We start from the raw sequence: 19,259 nt of genomic DNA, 5'->3' as shown, positions 1-19,259 counted from the left end.
TGACAACGCTCGCCCCCACAGAACCAGGGTTATCACAGACTACCTCCACAATGTGGGAGTAGAGAGAATGGAACGGCCTGCCAAGAGTCCAGACCTCAACCCAATTCAACACTTGTGGGATCAGCTTGGGCGTGCTGTACGTGTTAGAGTGACCAACACAACCTCGCTGGCTGACCTGCAACAAATCCTGGTTGAGGAATGGAACGCCATCCCACACCAACGTGTGACCAGGTTGATGACCAGCATGAGGAGGAGGTGCCAGGCTGTTGTGGCTGCGTATGGATCTTCCACCGCTACTGAGGCTCCTGACGGTGTTTTAAATGAATAAAGTGTAAAATAGCCAATATGTCTTGTTTGTTCCTTGTTACTGATAGAGAGTTCAATCATCCAATCCACTAAACAACTCAAAACAAGAGTCAACACCAACAGGAGAATACACTGTTTACCATTGGCAGATAATTTTGGCAATTTTTTCTTGGGCGCTACCCACATAATCAGCTGTGCTGCTCATCCCACAAATGCATGATCCTTACAAGTTGGACATCATTGTGAAGGTAAATAAACAGGCTTTCAATCGATATAAAATACAATGCCAATTAGCATTGTAACAACAGAGAAATAATCCACCAAACACTAGTTTACAAAACTGGTTTTCCTAGTTTCAATATTATATTGAACATGTAGAGGGGGTGCACCGTTCCTGGAGGTACTGCAATACCAGGTCGATGCGCGGAGTGGACGGAGCAAGCCCCTATTCCATCTCCCAGCTCCAAAAATCAATTTAATATATGGTCCCCGGGTAGGGGACGTATCAGATATTAAACTGATAAGAACAGATACTACACTTGATCTTAGCCAAAAGGCCGAGAAGCGATAACCAGAAAGAATAAGAGTTAAGGAAGTAGTTCTTCGCACAGCTATTCTCACTGACGGGTCAAAAAAAACTAAGGTAACAGTTTTGGGACAGTTTAGGAAATAAGAGAAAAGTACAACTCATGATAGTTAAAGGAAAATGTCACAGAATCGCTATAAAGTATTTTAAATTAAAAAAACAAATGTAAAAATAAAATGTGACGTCAACACTTTCGGGTCACGTGGTGCCTTGTAAGCCAATAGGAATTAAAAACAGGAGAAACAGTTAAAACAAAGTTACAATACATTAAGCTGTGTTTATTTTTCATTAAAGTTAACACGTTAAAGAGTGATCATGACATAGTCCTCTGTGGGTGATAATATGTGCTGTTTTTGACAAAGTATTTTAACTTAAAGAAACAAATGTAAAAAAAATAGGATTCGTCAACACTTCCGGGTCACGTGGTGCCTTATAGTCCAATAGGAATTAAAAACAGGAGAAACTGTTATAACAAGGTTACAATACATCAACTGTGTTTATTTTTCATTAGTTTTAACACTTAAAAAAACTGGTCATGACAGAGTCTTCTGTGAGTGATATTATGTGCTGTTTATGACAAAGTGTCTCTGTTTTCAAAAACAAATGGAGCTCCAACAGTCTCTAGTGGACATACGACCTAACTGCAGTTAGTAACCTATATAGGCCTATTTATATACAAAAAAACACAAATACTGCATGTTGCATTGGCAAAGATTCAAAACTACATGTTTTAATGTGCTTATATTAAATGACAATGTTATTAAAAGGTAACAATACCTAAGTACAATTTAGAGATACATTTATTTCCATTTTATGCTACTTTATTTCTCACTAGCTTCACTTTAAGAGGGGAAATGTGTTTTTAAGATAAGATAAGATAAGATATTCCTTTATTAGTCCAGTGGTGGGGAAATTTGCAGTGTACAGCAGCAAAGGGGATAGTGCAAAAAATAAGATGCATCAGCTAACACAGTAAAAACGAGCTAAACAAAGTGTAACAAAATATGAACCGTTTAAATATAAGGAAGTATAAAAATAGGAGCAGTATATACAGTATTGACAATAAACAGACTATTAACAAAACTGCAAAAGTGGAAAAAGATATTGCACAGTGAGAATGAAATGAAATTTCACCTGAAAATATCAGGTTACTGTCAGTTTTTGGTGTGTAAGTGTATAAGTGGTCTACTACTCCACTAACTCCACTACATTTATCTAACAGCTAGTTACAAGAACAGTTTGCAGATTAAGATTTTACATACAAAATGACAGTATGATTGCCTTACATTATAAGGTGTGCAGTTTTGTTAATAGTCTGTTTATTGTCAATACTGTATATACTGCTCCTATTTTTATACTTCCTTCTATTTAAATGGTTCATATTTTGTTACACTTTGTTTAGCTCTTTTTTTTTACTGTGTTAGCTGATGCATCTTGTTTTTTGCACTATCCCCTTTGCTGCTGTACACTGCAAATGTCCCCACTGCAGGACTAATAAAGGAATATCTTATCTTATCTTATATAAACAGTGTAAACCAGAATAATGTTTAGGCTAATGTGATTAAATTGCCTGATGATAGGCTACTTAGTGTTATGTAATAATATAGCAACATGTAATATAGGCTAGTATATAATGTTTTAAGACAGTATTACATTAGCATAATATGATATGGTACAGCAGCTATGGTATAATAGGTTTATGGGGTTATCAGTGGAGAGGATGGTGGAGAGCGCGATCGCTTCTCTTCACTCGATTAGTTCTGGCTGCAACTCGCGCGGGTATTCTGCTGCCACCTCCTAGATCGTCTATTGTGAGAAGTGCATCACTCTGTAGTTGTGTTCTTGCTTTGTGATGTTTCTGAGGCAGAAAGGTCTACAATGATTAACCACGGACTACTGCACATATCAACTCATCTGGCGTCTAATGGCCCTGACACAAGAAGCCACCTTTAAAGAACTAGATATATAGTTATTAGTGTTTTTTTTTTTTTTACATAATAAGGCATAAGAGTTTTCAATACATAGGCCTACAAAATTAAACACTCAATGTGTGTGTTTATTGCTGTCTAATTTAGGTATTATTTATTGTTTCATGTTTTCCCTTCAAGTCTCAAGTCTTTAGAGTCTCAAGTCTTAGTTCCCGCTGGAATAATTTACAACAGAGCTTGAAACATGATATTCTGATTTAAGAAAACTCATTAAAGCCATGATTAATTGTAAATGTCTAAGGACTTCTTCTGGTTGGATGATTGTTTAAAAAAAAAAGAAGTGTGTTTTAGGAAAGGAACTTTTGTGGCACATTTTATTTGTAGAGTTTGGGAGATGATACAAAATATGTTGTTTGCATTGTAATGTTATATGTAAGAAGTTGTGGAAATGTTGTTTCACCACAGCAATGCTATGGGCTGGGCACTTGTATGAGCATGACACAATAAACAACTACATTTTTATTGCTCCCACATTAATGTGTTAAGCCTACTAAATGTGTGAAGGAGCGCTATCGCAGGTCCTTCCTTCCTGCAGCTGTCAGACTCCACAACCAGCACTGCTCCCAGTAGACCACTTACACACCAAAAACTGACAATAACTGCACTATACTGTATAATGCCTGTGCAATATCATTATCATTATAACTGCTAAGGTTTAATTCATACCGTGCAATATTTTCAGGTGGAATTTCATTTCATTCTCACTGTGCAATATCATTTTCCACTTGTGCAATTTTGTTAATAGTCTGTTTATTGTCAATACTGTATATACTGCTCCTATTTTTATACTTCCTTCTATTTAAATGGTTCATATTTTGTTACACTTTGTTTAGCTCTTTTTTTTACTGTGTTAGCTGATGCATTTTGTTTTTTTTGCATTATCCCCTTTGCTGCTGTACACTGCAAATTTCCCCACTGCAGGACTAATAAAGGAATATCTTTTCCTATCTTATCTGAAATAACAACCCAATACTACAATATTAAATGATATTACACCAACAGGGGCCATTCTGCCTACATAATGTATACTTTTACTTTTGATATTATTGAAGATCTGAATACTTCTTCTACCACTGGAGTAAATGTGTGGGCTGGGCACTTGTATGAGCACATTAATGTGTATAGCCTACTAAATAACAACCTAATAGATAGATAGATAGATAGTAACTTTATTGATCCCGAGGGAAATTAAAGTTTCCAGCATCACAGTTCCATAGGTCAAAACATGTTAGTAAAAAGGCATTAACAAAGTTAGTAGTGCAAAGTACAAAGTACAAAAAAATATACCAGATATAAAAATACAAGGAGATGAAGAAAACTGTAAAAACTGAATATAGTGCAGGGTAACAGCTGTGATACACGACTATTAAAAAAGTGAATATAGTGCAGAAGAGACTGTTAAAAATGAGTGTAGTGCAGGAAAAAAATATTATATTCAAAAATAGATAAATAAGTAAAAAGAATATACACAAGTAAAAAAAAATAAATTAAAAACAATAAAATAAAATAAAATCTATTTATATAAACATATATATACTGTATACACATATACATACATATACACACACGCAGTACATACACATGCAAAAACAGATATAATCAATTTAAAAAAGGATACTTAATTATTTAATTATTGAAGATCTGAATACTTCTTCCACCACTGGAGTAAATGTGTAGTGGTAATATCTGTAAATGTATAGAGCTGCTGATGCTTTGTGTGGGGTGAAGTTTTTGGTATCATGAAACAGAGACAGAGTGAGAGCTCCTCTGTGTAGTTCCTGTGCAGGAGGCATGCTGGCTTCTCTTCTCTTCTCTTCTCTCTCTGTGTGCAGCATTGATTGTGTCTCCTTGTCATCCAGAGAGAAGTTCCTCCTCAGCTCCTCTTTTAATTCGCAGTAATCTTAAAGAAGGGATGGCGGACGCTCAAGAGGACAAGCTGTACAAGGCTGAATACGCCAAAAGCGGCCGAGCATCGTGCAAGAAATGCAAAGAAAACATAGCGAAGGACTCTCTGAGGATGGCCATCATGGTGCAGGTAACTGGTAGCTAGCTAGCTCACCACCACACTGTAAGCTTGTTTAAATAAGCTGCTTTAATCTGCTAGTAGAGGGGGTATTAATGCATTTAAGAGAGAATGAAAGTATGTAGTTTACAGTGTGGGTTCAGATGTGTTAGGTTAGGCCTTTAGTTAGCATTTAAATGGTTAACATTGTTGAATCTTGTTCACAAAGAGCCAAATCTCAATAGCATCTCTGCTATGCATGGGTTCATTTAATGCATGTTTATGCAGCTGCAGGTTCTGTTTACAGACTTCAAACAGCACACAAACAATGCATGAATTATGGAAGTTTTTATTGCACTTTATTAGTTGTAATCCACAGAAGACAATTCACAAATATGTACCATGATCTGCAAATATTTCACTACCCACAAACATGTATTTTTGTATTTGAGAGAATTATTTCTTTATGTTAATCTTGTCTCTATAGGTGGAGGCTTCAGATAGGCCTCTTCCTGCACTGTGTATTATTCATTTATTTTTTTGTTATGTTGTAAAAGTCTTAAATTGTGCAAAACAAATAAACAAAATAAGCAATAAAGTGATGAACCTGAACCTCTCTCCAGAATTAATTAACTAAGGAGCCTAAGAAACCTCCTTATTCATGGTGTGTGGAGCAGCTCCAGACTCTCAATCACTTGACTTTTCACAGTCAGCAGAGGCACAGGTTCATCACTTTATTGCTTATTTTGTTTATTTGTTTATTTGTTTTGCACAATTTAAGACTATACAACATAACAAAAAAATAAATGAATAATACACAGTGCAGGAAGAGGCAAAAAACCCACTGGGTTTATCTGAAGCCTCCACCTAGAGACAAGATTAATATAAAGAAATAATATGACTACATAATAGTGATAACAAAACAATTAGGTCAAGATATATATATATATATATATATATATAATAATAATAGATGTGAAAATTGCTTATTGCTTATGACATTTTACTAAAAAGTAATATTTCAATAAGCCACTTTGTATAATTTATAGAAAAGCCTGTATTTGTAGTCCAGATAAAAACTGATTACATTGGCCACTTTAAGTATGTTTGTGTTTCCATCCTCCCTGGTGGTAGTGGCTGTTTATTGTGTCATGCTCATACAAAATGCCCAGCCCACATGGATCTATAAGATGCCAAAAATAGCATTGCTGTGGTGAACTCCAGTTACCATATTTCTATTCACTTATTGTCCAAAAACAATGAAATTAAATGAACTTTAGTCTAAGAAGTATCAGAATCTGCCTCCATAAACCACCACAGTTAGCCTACTTAACAACATCGTTAGTTTCATGTAGATCAGTAGTTATTTTAGGGCAAGTCAAGTCTCGAGTCCTCGAGGTCTAGTCCCAAAATTACAAGTCTTTAGGGTTTCTGAATGACCATAAAAAAAAAATCTAAGTTGTGTTACTGTTTTTTTACACAACAAAGACCTTTCAATACATAGGCCTAAAGATTAAATAATCATGTTGTGTGTTTATGCAATGCCTGCCTATTGCTGTCTAATTTAGGTAGTGAACTTCTTACATATAACATTACATTGCAAACAACATATTTTGTATCATCTTCCAAACTCTACAAATAAACTTTGCCACAAAAAATTCCTTTCCTAAAACGCAACTTTTTTAAACAATCATCCAACCAGAATAAATCCTTAGACATGAAAGACATTATATAACATGTTTGTTCTTTGTCTGGCAGTCGCCCATGTTCGATGGGAAAGTCCCCCACTGGCACCACTTCTCCTGCTTCTGGCTGCGAGCAGCGGCTCAGTCCACGGCTGATATCGGCGGGTATTCTGACCTCCGCTGGGACGACCAGGAGAAGGTCAAAAAGGCCATTGAAAGTGGTGGAGCGGCAGGAGGTCAGTTCTCCACTTTTAGCATTTCACTTACATCTTGAAGGGATAGTTCGGGTGTTTTGAAGTGGGGTTGCATGAGGTACTTATTCATAGTCAGTACCTACAGGAGATGACAGTCAGCAATGTACTGCTGTAGTCTATTTGTGTTTAGCAGCATTTTTTTCTATTCAGGTTGCCAAACAGCTTATTACACTCATACATAGAGGTACTATGGGCTTTCATTCAATGGCTTAGTAAACGTTGTTCTGTCAGACAGGTGTACAGATCATCATACATCATGACAGTGAAGCAGCAACTCACAGCAAACAGTGAACACATTCTCCCATCATCCCATTGCCTTTATCAGTGAAAAAAACAAACAGGCTCATATAAAATAAATGAAACATCTATTTATAGTGTAGTATCTCACAGAGGTTTGATATAATGTTTATTCAATATCTTTACGATTACTGCCTGTGATGTGTTTATTTATTACTTGATTGATTACTCTTGGTTTGCTTGCAAATTCAAATTGGATACCTTCCTTCTTGTAGGAAAAGGGGACCAGAAGAGCGGAGCTAAAGGACAGAAGACACTGAACGACTTTGCGGTCGAATACGCCAAGTCGAACCGCAGCACATGCAAAGGCTGCGATCAGAAAATAGAAAAGGTTAGCAGCCACTTTTGTTTGCACACATCTATGCAAATGCTATCAATGTATTCAATATGACCTCTATATATAGTCTGTGATTCTCTCCTTCAGGATCAGATCCGTGTATCCAAGAAAACTGTGGACGCGGAGAAGCCCCAGCTGGGTCTGATCGACCGCTGGTACCACACAGCGTGTTTCGTGAGCCGCAGGGAGGAACTGGTCTTCAAGCCGGAATACAGCGCCGCTCAGCTGAAGGGTTTCAACGCACTACGGGCGGAAGACATGGAGGAGCTTAAGAAGAGGCTCCCTGTTGTCAAAACTGAAGGGTGAGATGAAGAAGAAGGGATGATATTCTTTTGTGCAGGTTGGGTACTTAAAGGGTGGGTCCATTATTATTGTTTTTTTCTAAGATTTTTATATCATTCTGTAGCTTCCCAGTGGTGTTCCTCATGTATTCAAATACAAACATTCAGATTTGTATGTACAAGTATGTAGGTTTTAGCATCAAAATGTTATTTTCCAAAGCCCTTCTACATTATGTATACATCCTTATAGTTGCACCAACCCTTTAAGATTGCGACAGACAGCGTTCAGTGTTTGGGATCTCAGCGCTCTCTATCCTCACCACTGGCTGCATTCGAAACCTCTCTGTCTCCCACCGTCCTGCAGCACATGAAAATTGCCTTGAAGGTGTCCCTGAACGCTGTCATCGTGTACGCATACAAGAAGGGGTTGACAGCAGAGTTGGCATGTGACAGGATGATGGCGGCGAGCAGCAACTCTAGCGGCACAGGGCAGCGTGGGCAGAGCAGCAGGAAGCAGTTGATGAGGTGGAGCGGGATCCAGCAGACTGTGAAGAGGAAAAGAACCAGAAAGAGCGAAGTGGCGGTCTTCATCTCTCGGCGCATGCTGGCCGCAGCCCTCATCTGTCCCTCCCCTCTGCCGCTTTGCTCAGACGCGATGCGCCTCACCTGCCGCTTGACCGTGACGAAGATTTGGGCGTAGATGAGAAACATGATCACCAAGGGGGCCAGCACGCAGGCGAAGAAGTTGAAATAGACCATGTAGGTCATGTCCACCACGAAGACAAAGAAACAGTAGCCTGAATCAGGCGGCGTCTTGTGCCAGCCCATCAGAGGCACGAGCCCGATGAGAAACGCCAGCAGCCACGTGGTCAGGATCACTAACGCGGCGTTGCGAGGCGTCATCAGGACCTGGTAGCGAAAGGGCATGAAGATGGCCACGTAGCGCTCCACAGCCACCGCCAGCAGGCTGAAGATGGAGCTCTGGGTGAACATTATTAAAACGCTCAGCATGAGCAGACACAGGTAGAGATTGTGACGCGGTAAACCGACGTCAGTCAGGATGGCACAGGGAATGGCAATCGCGCCCACACAGATGTCTGCGACCGCAAGCGAGACCAAGAAGTAGTTGGTGACGGTGCGCAGCTTGCGGTTGAGGCCCACGGCAGCGCAGACCAACACGTTGCCGATTGTAGAGAGAAAGGCGATGACGAGCTCAGCCGCCATGTACGCCACGTTAGGGGAGATCACCAGGTCAGCGGGCGGAGGTGAAGGAAGGGAGGAGGTGAGGTTGGAGGAGGAAAGGAAAGGAGATGACGGAGGGGGTGTAGTTTGGTGGAAAGTGTAGAGTTGTGCAGTGGTGTTCTCCATGGTCGTCTCTAAAGAAAGAAATAAGATTCAAGTTAGAAGTCGAGCTGCTCAACGGGGCGATAAAATACAAGAAAGCAGAAAAGTTACTCACCAATCTACAGCAGGACGATTCTTTTTAAAAAGAAGAAACTAAGGTCTACATCGTCGTTATTCTGACAGCAGCCATCCTGATAACTGCACACACCTTTCCTCACATTAAAGTCTTCTGTTAGGACAAATCTGGTGGACGCTACTTTATAGATTTCCCTTCTTTCCTCTTGATATATCTGATAAGGGATGTTTGTCTTGTTTTTTGCACTCCGAAGGATCAGCCAGAGTCATTAACTGATGATTTGGTGTGTGTCTGCTCTCACAGGGAGGCTAATGGATATTTCTTGTCAGGGCAGGTTGGATGATATCAGCATTGACACCTGGGATCGTGGAGACATGTACCTGCTTGTGTGTGTGTGTGTGTGTGTTCATTAACTGATGGAGCCCTAATGAATTAGCCTAATGAATAAAGGTGTCAGGCTTGTTTGTTCCAAATCCTAGTTTTGTTCCAGCATCCCTTTTGGCCTCATTTAGGAAGTTAACTTGGGATGTTATTAGATAAATACAAAACAACAAATTAAAAGTTAGGAAGAAAACTATTTGGAACTTCTCTTTTTGCTCTTACAGGAAGCGTAAAGCTGACGAGGTGGACGGAGTATCAAAGAAACAGAAGAAGGAGGAAGAGGATGAGAAGAAGAAGCTGGAGGAGCAGTTGAAGGTATCTTTTTTTCTCCTCCATTGTATTAACATTACATTATGTTTGGTGACCATGTTTTTAATGTGCTGCTCTGTTTTGTGGTGTTTTTTTCCGTGCATCTGCAGAACCAAAGCCAGCTGGTTTGGGGAATCAAAGACAAGCTGAGGAAGTTTTGTTCAACCAACGATATGAAGGAGCTGCTGATTGCAAATAGCCAGGAGGTTCCCTCTGGAGAGTCCAATGTAAGAGACTCTCATCTTGTTTATCTATAACTGAATTCAAGATGAAATGGCATTTTAAAAAATCCATAGGTGTCCTTGACAACAAAGGTTGAGAACCACTGGTATATGTAACATATAAACAACTGCAACTGTAGCCCCTGTAATACCTGATGCTGTTCCATCATTAGCATGTGTGTGTTGTTTACAGTTGGTGGACTGCCTGGCCGACGGCATGGCTTTTGGTGCTCTGGAGGCCTGTAAGGAGTGTAAGGGCCAGGTGGTGTTCAAGGGCGACGCGTATTACTGTACAGGGGACATCTCAGCCTGGACTAAGTGTGTGTTCAAAACTGCAACACCCATACGCAAAGACTGGGTCATCCCCAAGGTAGGTCACCTCATATCAGGGCTTCGTTTGGCCCTTTATAGCTAAATCACCACCTGTTGTCTTGAGCAGTATTCATGTCATTGTAATGGTTTCATATAGCAGCTGAGTTATGGTTGGAAATGTAAGTATTAATTGGTCTTGTTGATTATATTCAGTTAGCGATATGAACAGTGCTGTAGCTAACATTGTATGGTGGATAAAATAACCTGCAACAATTAATCGATTAGTTGTCAACTATTCACCAACTATTTTGATAATCGATAAATCAGTTTGAGTATTTTTTTAAGAAAAAAAGTCAAAAGTCTCTGATTTCAGCTTCTTAAATGTGAATATTTTCTGGTGTCTTTACTCCTCTATGACAGTAAACTGAATATCTTTGACAAAACAAGACATTTGAGGACGTCATCTTGGGCTTCGGGAAACACTGATCGACATTTTTCACCATTTTCTGACATTTTATAGACCAAACAGCTAATCGATTAATCACGAAAAGAATCGTTATTCCAATAAAAAGATCAAGAAAAGGCCACCTATTCTTGTCATAATTTTACGAATATTTGGAATATTTTGGCTTTATCATTTTAGGAATTCCACGAAGTTCCCTTCCTGAAAAAATTCAAGTTCAAACGACAGGACCGGGTTTACCCGAAGGAGGCTCCCCCCCAAACCCTCGCCAAAGCCAAAGCAGAACCCCTGGCGAGTGCATCCAGCGCTCCGACTGAGCGACTGCCCGAGGGAGCACCTGCAGGTTAGTGAAGACACCCGAAGGAGTGCATCAGTATCATGCAAATATATAAAAAAAAATTGTATTTTGCATCCTCTCTGTTTGCTATGTATGCTTGGGATTTGATTTAATTGATGCATTTAATATGCACTTAAAATCGTATTTAAATAAACAGAAGACGGCTATGGCCAGTGGAATTTGAACACCAAATAGTTCAAATACTTCCATACAGTGGTGTTGTTTTGTAATATCTGTGTTTCTTGTCCCACAGACAAACCTCTTACTGGTATGAAACTGTTGACTGTGGGCAAGCTGACCAAGAACAAGGATGATCTGAAGGTTGTTGTAGAGGAGATGGGCGGAAAGATAACAAGCACAGCCAATAAGGCCTCGCTCTGCCTCAGCACCAAAAGTGAGTAACCAGTAAAAAAAAAAAAATGCCAATATGTGGGCCAGTGAGTTCCCTCAATGTCACATCTCCACTTTTCTAACTTGCCATCTTTTATCACACCTCAACGTTTTCACAGAGGAGGTGGAGAAGATGAGTAAGAAGATGGAGGAAGCGAGGGACGCCGGCGTGCGCGTGGTTGCCGAGGATTTCCTTACAGACATCAAGTCGTCGGGTAAAGCCCTCCAGGAACTGGTCTCCCTGCACGCCATCTCACCCTGGGGTGCAGAGGTCAAAGTGGAGGCTCAAGCTCCGTCTGCGGCCTCCAAGTCTGGAACGCTGGCTACCAAGAGCACAGGCAGGGTGAAGGAGGAGGAAGGTAAAGGATATATACATGTTGTTAATGCATGTGCTTATAGATGTTTATCTAAATGTTTGGTCGTGTTTTAGAGGGATGATTCATGTATAGCTTTGGACTCTTTATTTTTACAGGTGGTAGCAAATCCAAGAAGATGAAACTCACAGTCAAAGGAGGAGCTGCTGTGGATCCAGATTCAGGTAGTCATGAGCGCCCTGCATTGAAAACAGAATTTCTCCGTCCAGTTTTTTTGTTTGTCTTCTGACTTTGACTGATGAATTTTGATTTTGTAGGTCTTGAGAACAGCGCTCATGTCCTGGAGCAGAGCGGGAAGATGTACAGTGCCACGCTGGGCCTTGTGGACATCGTCAGAGGAACTAACTCCTACTATAAACTGCAGCTGCTGGAGGATGATGTACAGAAACGGTCAGTGTTGCTGCAGAAAATCATTTCACTTCCTTTTTTTTTTGTTGTGCAGAGGTTATTAAAAGCCACATATTACTCTAGACACCCCTTCAATTTCAATTTATGGGATGTCTTAGCTTGCTAGCTGCAGTGCAGTGGTACTGTTTGTTTCCTTTTTCCCATTATTTTTGCCATAATCGGAGAATTTCTGTATCAGAATAATCATTCTACCTCAACTATCTCACCTATATGTGCAGGTACTGGGTGTTCAGGTCTTGGGGCAGAGTGGGTACCACCATCGGAGGCAATAAGCTGGACAAGTTTCATGACAAGAACTCTGCCCTGGACAACTTCCTGGGTGTCTACAAAGAGAAGACGGGCAACGACTGGAGCTCCTCCAACTTCACCAAATTTCCCAACAAGTTCTACCCCCTGGAGATCGACTATGGACAGGTACACACATTAACACACACAAAACTAGAGAGAAGATATCCAACAGTATGTTTTTTTTCTGTATCTGACTGTTTGTCTCGGTGGCATTCATGTTCCTTGACAGGATGAGGAAGCGGTGAAGAGGCTGACGGCCACCGCCGGCACCAAGTCCAAGCTGGCCAAGCCCGTCCAGGAGCTGATCAAGATGATCTTTGATGTAGAGAGCATGAAGAAGGCCATGGTGGAGTTTGAGGTAAAACCTTTTAATTTGTTTGTGGTTGTGTATGTCAACTTTATAGTGTTAATGCAACCTCAGTGTGTGCATTATTCTTTTATGTATCCCAACATACGTACAGCTTATCTCTCCTCTCCTGTCTTCAGATTGACCTCCAGAAGATGCCCCTTGGAAAGCTGAGTAAGAGGCAGATCCAGAGTGCCTACGCTCTCCTCACTGACGTACAGCAGGTCAGCAACTAACAACCGTTCATAGTACTGTCTGGTGTATTTGCAATCCACTTTAACACATTCAGTTCCTTCTCCTGCTTCCTTTTAATTCAGTTGGACTCTTGTGATAAATTTGTGACATTTCTATAAGTAGGGCTTCTATGCCAGTGCTTTTAGCACACATTCTCCCCATGCAATCTATTTTTAAATCATTTTGACTATATTGGTCGTCTTGTTTTATCATAGGCTGTGTCAGATTGTCTGGGTGAGGCCCACATCCTGGATCTCTCCAATCGCTTCTACACCCTGATTCCTCACGACTTCGGTATGAAGAAACCTCCGCTGCTCAACAGCCTGGACTACATTCAAGTAAGGACACAAACACTCTGCAATTTTTCTCTTGCTTTATACGTGGATGGAGTATAAATGGATCTCACGACATCCACATACATCACTGTTCAGGCTAGAGTTCAGATGTTGGACAACCTGTTGGACATCGAAGTGGCGTACAGCCTGCTGAGAGGCGGCGCCCAGGACAACGAGAGCGATCCCATCGACATCAACTACGAGAAACTCAAGACCAAGATTGAGGTGAGGAGCGTAAACTCCATGTTTCACTCTGTCACAGTTACAGACGATGTGCAAGATGATCTACTTTTCTCTAAGAATAATCTACTGCACGGTCATTGTATGAAGAGATTATGTATGGAAAGATTACAGTATGCTATATATTTGTTATTTCACAGGTTGTTGACAAAACTACAGAGGAGGCTGAGATCATTATACAATATGTTAAGAACACCCACGCTGCTACACACAACACCTACACACTGGAAGTGCAAGAGGTACGTCAACTTTTTTAAAACTTGTATTTTTCAACAGCAGTCAAATAAGTTTCAAAATCAGTATCTTTAGGTTATAATATTAATAAAACTAATTATGTTAAGTTTCATCTGCCGAAAAATGTGGATTGTATTACTGTTAATTATTATATACCTACTGTATGTACCTTTGTATGTCTAGAATGAATTACCATCTCACTGTGTTTCCTGACTTTATCCCATCTTCTAGATCTTCAAAGTAGTCCGAGAGGGAGAGCGCCAACGCTTCCGTCCCTTCGAGGAGCTACACAACCGCCAGCTACTGTGGCACGGTTCTCGCGCCACCAACTACGCTGGTATCATGTCTCAGGGTCTTCGCATTGCCCCCCCAGAGGCCCCAGTGGTGAGTTTTTTGTATGTGGTTAGTCTGAGTTGTGGGGAACCAAAAGCTGCTCCTCCATTTGTTCTTATGCAACATTGTAATACCGTCGCTTTCATCGTCTTCTTTTTAGTTTGATTTTTCTTTCTGTTTTGTTCTGTGCTACATCGCCGTTGTGCTTTATTTTCTCTAGACCGGTTACATGTTCGGCAAAGGTGTGTACTTTGCCGACATGGTGTCCAAGAGTGCGAACTACTGTCACACCTCCCAGTCAGACCCCGTAGGTCTCCTGCTGCTGGCCGAGGTTGCCCTCGGCAACATGTAAGTGACAGTCCGAGTTCTTAAAAAAAGGAAAGCCTAAATATCATCTTTACTTGTGCTTTAAAAAGATGTGATAATAATATAAATGAATGTGTCTTTTTTTTAATGCAGGCATGAATTGAAGAAGGCGTCCCACATTACAAAATTACCTAAGGGCAAACACAGTGTTAAAGGTGAGAAAACGTGTATTTTGAATGTCAATGGGCTGTTTGAGAAACGTTTAGGCATAGACATATTTGCTTAATAATGTGTTATTTAGCTGATTTGCATAACTTGTTTTGTTGAACACAGCCATTATTATGGTAGGACATTTGGGAGCTGAAGTACATCTTGTTAATAATAGGTAGAAGTTTGGTTTGTATTCTGCTACAGACTTTCATTCATTAACTTATTCTTTTCTCGCAGGCGTGGGCAGAACTGCTCCTGATCCCGGAGCATCTGTCACTTTGGACGGGGTGCAAGTGCCTGTGGGAAAAGGAAGCCACACTAACATCGATGACACAAGTCTCCTGTACAACGAGTATCCTTTAATACTGACCACCTGGGTTATGAATTTAATAATCATTTTGCCAAATTACCTTTTTCCTGCTTTGCCTCATAATTATTTATTTAATAGTTTTAGTAGTTTGCAGGGTCAGAGACTCGGTGTAGATCACTCTGAAGCACCAACAGTGTTTTATACTAGGATGAAATAAACTTATTTTCTGGAGACCCACTTTTTAAATATGACGAACCATCGCAACCCAAGTCACAATAGGCCTTATCTATGAATCGTGAGAAGAGAAAATGTGTGCATAAATTAACATTCCTGACCGTTTTTACTGCCATTTCCGCATCAACTTATATTAACTTGAACAGGTAAACCAGCCGTTTTGAAGTGATATACATTTGATAAATCACAACTTCATTTTTAAGCATGTATTAAAAACAGATACACATGTTAAATACTTTATAAATGAAACCAAATAAATGCATTTAGGTGGAGTTAACAGGATCTCGTTGTTTTCCTCATCAGTAAAACAAACACAACGTACGCTAGCCTTCCATATTAGATTCAGTGTTATAAGTAGGCTACAATTATCAGAACAATGTGAACTTTCAGGCTCCCTCATGTGGCACAAAGGTGTCCTGCAGATATATATATATATATCTTAAATAAAAGACTGGAAGAAATTCTGCAAATGTATTTGGTGACCCTAATAAAATCTCCTGCGACCCACCTGGAATCACTGATATAAGGTATTCTGACATAAACTGACACGTAAATCACTGACTTAGACTGACTGAGTGTTGAGTTTAAAACCTCTCTGTGGTACTTGTCTTAACCAAATTCCCTCACAAAGTGTATGATTTACTGTACAGGGTCATTAATTCATGATCTCTTCCCGTAGATCATCTATTTCTGTTCACCTCATGTCTGTAAATTGTGTGAAATTTCCTCCTGTTTTGCTGTGTTGGTCATATTATCTGTTTAGTGTCTGTTTTTTTCTTTAACCGCTGCTCCTCCAGATACATTGTGTATGATGTGTCGCAGATAAACATGAAGTATCTCCTGAAGATCAAGTTTAACTACCAGACGTCCCTCTGGTGAGAGGAGCCGTGTCCGAACCCCTCTTCAGTGAAAACCAAGACCACTGTTGCCTCCAAACGCCTGGGCTTCATTCTCTGCAACAGAAGACGTTTGGTAAAAGGAGTGATGCTTTACCACGCTTTACAAATGGTCAATGGAAATCTCTAGTCACTTTATTGCTTTTTTCATCAGGTTAACTAGCCGGCAGCCTTTCCTTAGTAACACATTAGGTATTTAAATACCTACTTCAGAGTTGCTCATAATAACAGACACAGAAATCATAGTTCAATATAGTGGTTGAAGCACAGTGCACACTACATAGAAAGGTTTTGGTTTAGAAATGAACATAGTTTTCTGTCTCACGTGGTTATCTTGAATTTAAAAAAGGATCTTATTTCCTCATTCTTTAATAAACCTTTAGTTAATAAGGCCTAGTACTGCAAGTTTTAGAAGGAGTTGTGAACAACCCATCCGCAGACGTACACAAACCAGTAAGTAGCCGCTGAGACGAACATTTCGTAGACTGTTGGGTTCAAAGATACTGTACGAGGTTTGACATGTATATATTATGTTTTGTTTTTTGTCTCTCAAGCTGTCTTCCTTGCCGACAAATGGAAATAAATAAATGTGGTTAGCGTTTACGCAAAGTGTTCTGTAAAAGAAAACGACTGCCATGGTATGTGTCACACTTTTTCTTAGTGTTTTTCTCGCTTACCTCAAATACAATAAAAGGTTATCAAAAAAACGTCATGACTGCGTTTGTGAATCATTTGTTTTTCTTCCACTGCATGGTTGGATCCAATTTCAATTTTGGATTTGATTTCAGTGTGGAAATAAATGTAAACTTGCATGAAAGTTTTCAAAGTAATGAGATACTTGATTTATTACCTTTAGGGACTTCTCCAGCAGGGCTTGGGGCTTGAATCTGGATCTTGTAAGACATTTAATCATTAGAAACCCTCCTACTTGTATACACAGAAATAGTATTTATTAGCATCCCCCACACTGCCTGTTTTTAAATCAAACCTCAAAACGCACTTTTATTCCTTGGCTTTTGGCTCGGAATGAGAGTTGACTATTTTAATCCTTTTTCCTTTCCTATTGGTCTTTTATTATTTTAATGTCCTGTTGGTTTTAAGTTGGTCTTAGTGTTTTATTGTGTTGTTTTTTTATGTATAATTGTACAGCAATTCGGTCAACTTTTGTTGCTTTTAACTCTGCTTTATAAATAAATTTGGATTGGAATATACTTTACCATTTGTAAGAGAATGGTGTATTTCGTGAGGCGTTCCAGGTAAAACAGCTTGCACCTGCATGAAAAAATATTTAAACTCAAAGTATTAAAACCCTCTCCCAACAATGAATAACATTTAAGAAAAAACTAAATATGTCACAATAAACTCAAGTGCTGTATGACAATGGAGGGATGCTGAGTGCTTATTTGTTTATTTGTTTATTTATTTATTTTTTGTTTATTTGTTTTGCACAATTTAAGACTATACAACATAAACAATTTTTTTTTTTAATAATATACAGTGCAGGAAGAGGCAAAAAACCCACTGGGCTTATCTGAAGCCTCCACCTAGAGACAAGATTAATATAAAGAAATAATATGACTACATAATAGTGATAACAAACAATTAGGACAAGATAATAACAACAATAACAATACAGTAAATATATCAAAAAAGCTAATCGGTGTGTGTGTGTTGCGTGGAAGTGTATGGTTAGTGTTTGTGTGGAGGATATTGATATAAATGTCTATAAAGACATCTGGGCAATCATAACCAAACAACATTGTGAGTGGGACAAAATAAAAAACATAAAAACAGATACATGGACAACATGGGGGAAAAGCAATTACAAGACAGCAATTAAATGACCCTTTAAGCGACTTTTGAAACATTTGACAGATGAACAGTTTATTGATAGATGTGGAAAGCTATAATTTGGTTCCCCTAAATCTTATCAAAAACTGCTAACCTCTACTAGTGAGGAATTTAGGAGGATGAAGATCTAGAGATTGACGGGTTGAGTAAGAGTATTTGTTTTAAAATAGATCTTGAAGTGCTCAGAAATATTCCAACCAAGAAAGTATCTTATAAATAAAAACGCATATTTGAGAAATATTGATATAATGAATTAGTAAGAATCTGGAGTCTCTTTACCCTCCTGTTACCTTCAAATTTACTAACATCTTTTATCCTTGGGGTCAATTTGACCCCAACAATTTAAACCTCCAGAAAATGATTATAATTAAAATTGTTACCCGAGTTTATGTGTCAGATACTTCATGTTTGTTTGTTGACTACCTAAATAGCCCTTTAAATAAAATCAATATCTTCACGGAACCATATTTTGCCGCCCCCAAAGTGTGGGGAAATATCAAAGTTCTCGCGAGAATGATGTTTCCCCTCCCCCATGTCGTGTGAACTATCAGTGGTTCTCGCACTACTACAGTTATGGTTATGTTAGATTAGGGCCCTAAAGCTTTTTGAAGATTATAAAGTTGCATGTTATAGTGACCTCAATATCATCCAAAACAAATGTGTGTAAAATGTTGATATTTCTTATATGTTTTATACAGCTAAAACAGCCTGGGGTCAAATTGACCCCAAAGAACACCGATGCGTACAGCATGTGTACAGGACACTGAAAACATATCATCATGTTAATTTTATGTTTACCCAGTTGTCCCCATTAAATTAGGAAAAGTCATTAAATATGAAGCAAAAAAAATGATGTCAATCATTTATTTAGAGACGTTAAACATTGAATGGGGTCAAATTGACCCCAAAGATAATAGGAGGGTTAAATAGAATAGTGCCTATTCTGACTTCCAATTTGCCTGTGAAACGTGTAGTACAAAAATGTTGATATATATAATAATTAAATATCATTATGTGTATAAACATATAATAAAAAGTGATTATTCATGCATAGGTTTGATAAATTATAGTGTTTGTTTTATTATGTATTT

The 19,259-nt window shown here is 39.1% G+C and overlaps 2 protein-coding genes and 1 non-coding gene across 3 annotated transcripts; 1 reads left to right on the top strand and 2 right to left on the bottom strand.

Moving 5' to 3' along the window:
* Positions 1–684: 684 nt before the first annotated feature.
* On the bottom strand, positions 685–875 carry LOC119477629. Its single transcript, XR_005204285.1, has one exon. It is a non-coding gene; the product is annotated as a U2 spliceosomal RNA (small nuclear RNA).
* Positions 876–4,655: 3,780 nt separating this feature from the next.
* Positions 4,656–17,024, top strand: parp1 (poly (ADP-ribose) polymerase 1). Its single transcript, XM_037751261.1, has 23 exons — positions 4,656–4,915; positions 6,641–6,803; positions 7,334–7,449; positions 7,543–7,757; positions 9,762–9,852; positions 9,957–10,073; positions 10,261–10,437; positions 11,023–11,185; positions 11,433–11,573; positions 11,689–11,928; positions 12,042–12,107; positions 12,201–12,333; positions 12,570–12,765; positions 12,869–12,997; positions 13,126–13,209; positions 13,435–13,557; positions 13,651–13,779; positions 13,935–14,033; positions 14,260–14,412; positions 14,582–14,709; positions 14,821–14,882; positions 15,115–15,229; positions 16,219–17,024. The coding sequence occupies exons 1-23, from the start codon at positions 4,793–4,795 to the stop codon at positions 16,298–16,300; spliced, it is 3,045 nt and encodes a 1,014-aa protein (XP_037607189.1). The 5' UTR covers positions 4,656–4,792; the 3' UTR covers positions 16,301–17,024.
* Positions 7,830–9,746, bottom strand: LOC119477291 (adenosine receptor A1-like). Its single transcript, XM_037751311.1, has one exon. The coding sequence runs from the start codon at positions 9,102–9,104 to the stop codon at positions 8,037–8,039; it is 1,068 nt and encodes a 355-aa protein (XP_037607239.1). The 5' UTR covers positions 9,105–9,746; the 3' UTR covers positions 7,830–8,036.
* Positions 17,025–19,259: the final 2,235 nt, after the last annotated feature.

The sequence above is a fragment of the Sebastes umbrosus genome, chromosome 18, assembly GCF_015220745.1.
Source record: "Sebastes umbrosus isolate fSebUmb1 chromosome 18, fSebUmb1.pri, whole genome shotgun sequence".
Lineage (NCBI taxonomy): Eukaryota > Metazoa > Chordata > Actinopteri > Perciformes > Sebastidae > Sebastes > Sebastes umbrosus.
This window is presented reverse-complemented; position numbering and strand designations above follow the sequence as displayed.

Coding starts and splice junctions, on each gene's coding strand:
- parp1 (XM_037751261.1), top strand. CDS start 4,793: ATGGCGGACGCTCAAGAGGACAAGCTGTACAAGGCTGAATACGCCAAA. Junction 11,929..12,041: donor CAGGGTGAAGGAGGAGGAAG/GTAAAGGATATA, acceptor TTATTTTTACAG/GTGGTAGCAAATCCAAGAAG. Junction 14,413..14,581: donor CCCCCCCAGAGGCCCCAGTG/GTGAGTTTTTTG, acceptor TATTTTCTCTAG/ACCGGTTACATGTTCGGCAA.
- LOC119477291 (XM_037751311.1), bottom strand. CDS start 9,104: ATGGAGAACACCACTGCACAACTCTACACTTTCCACCAAACTACACCC.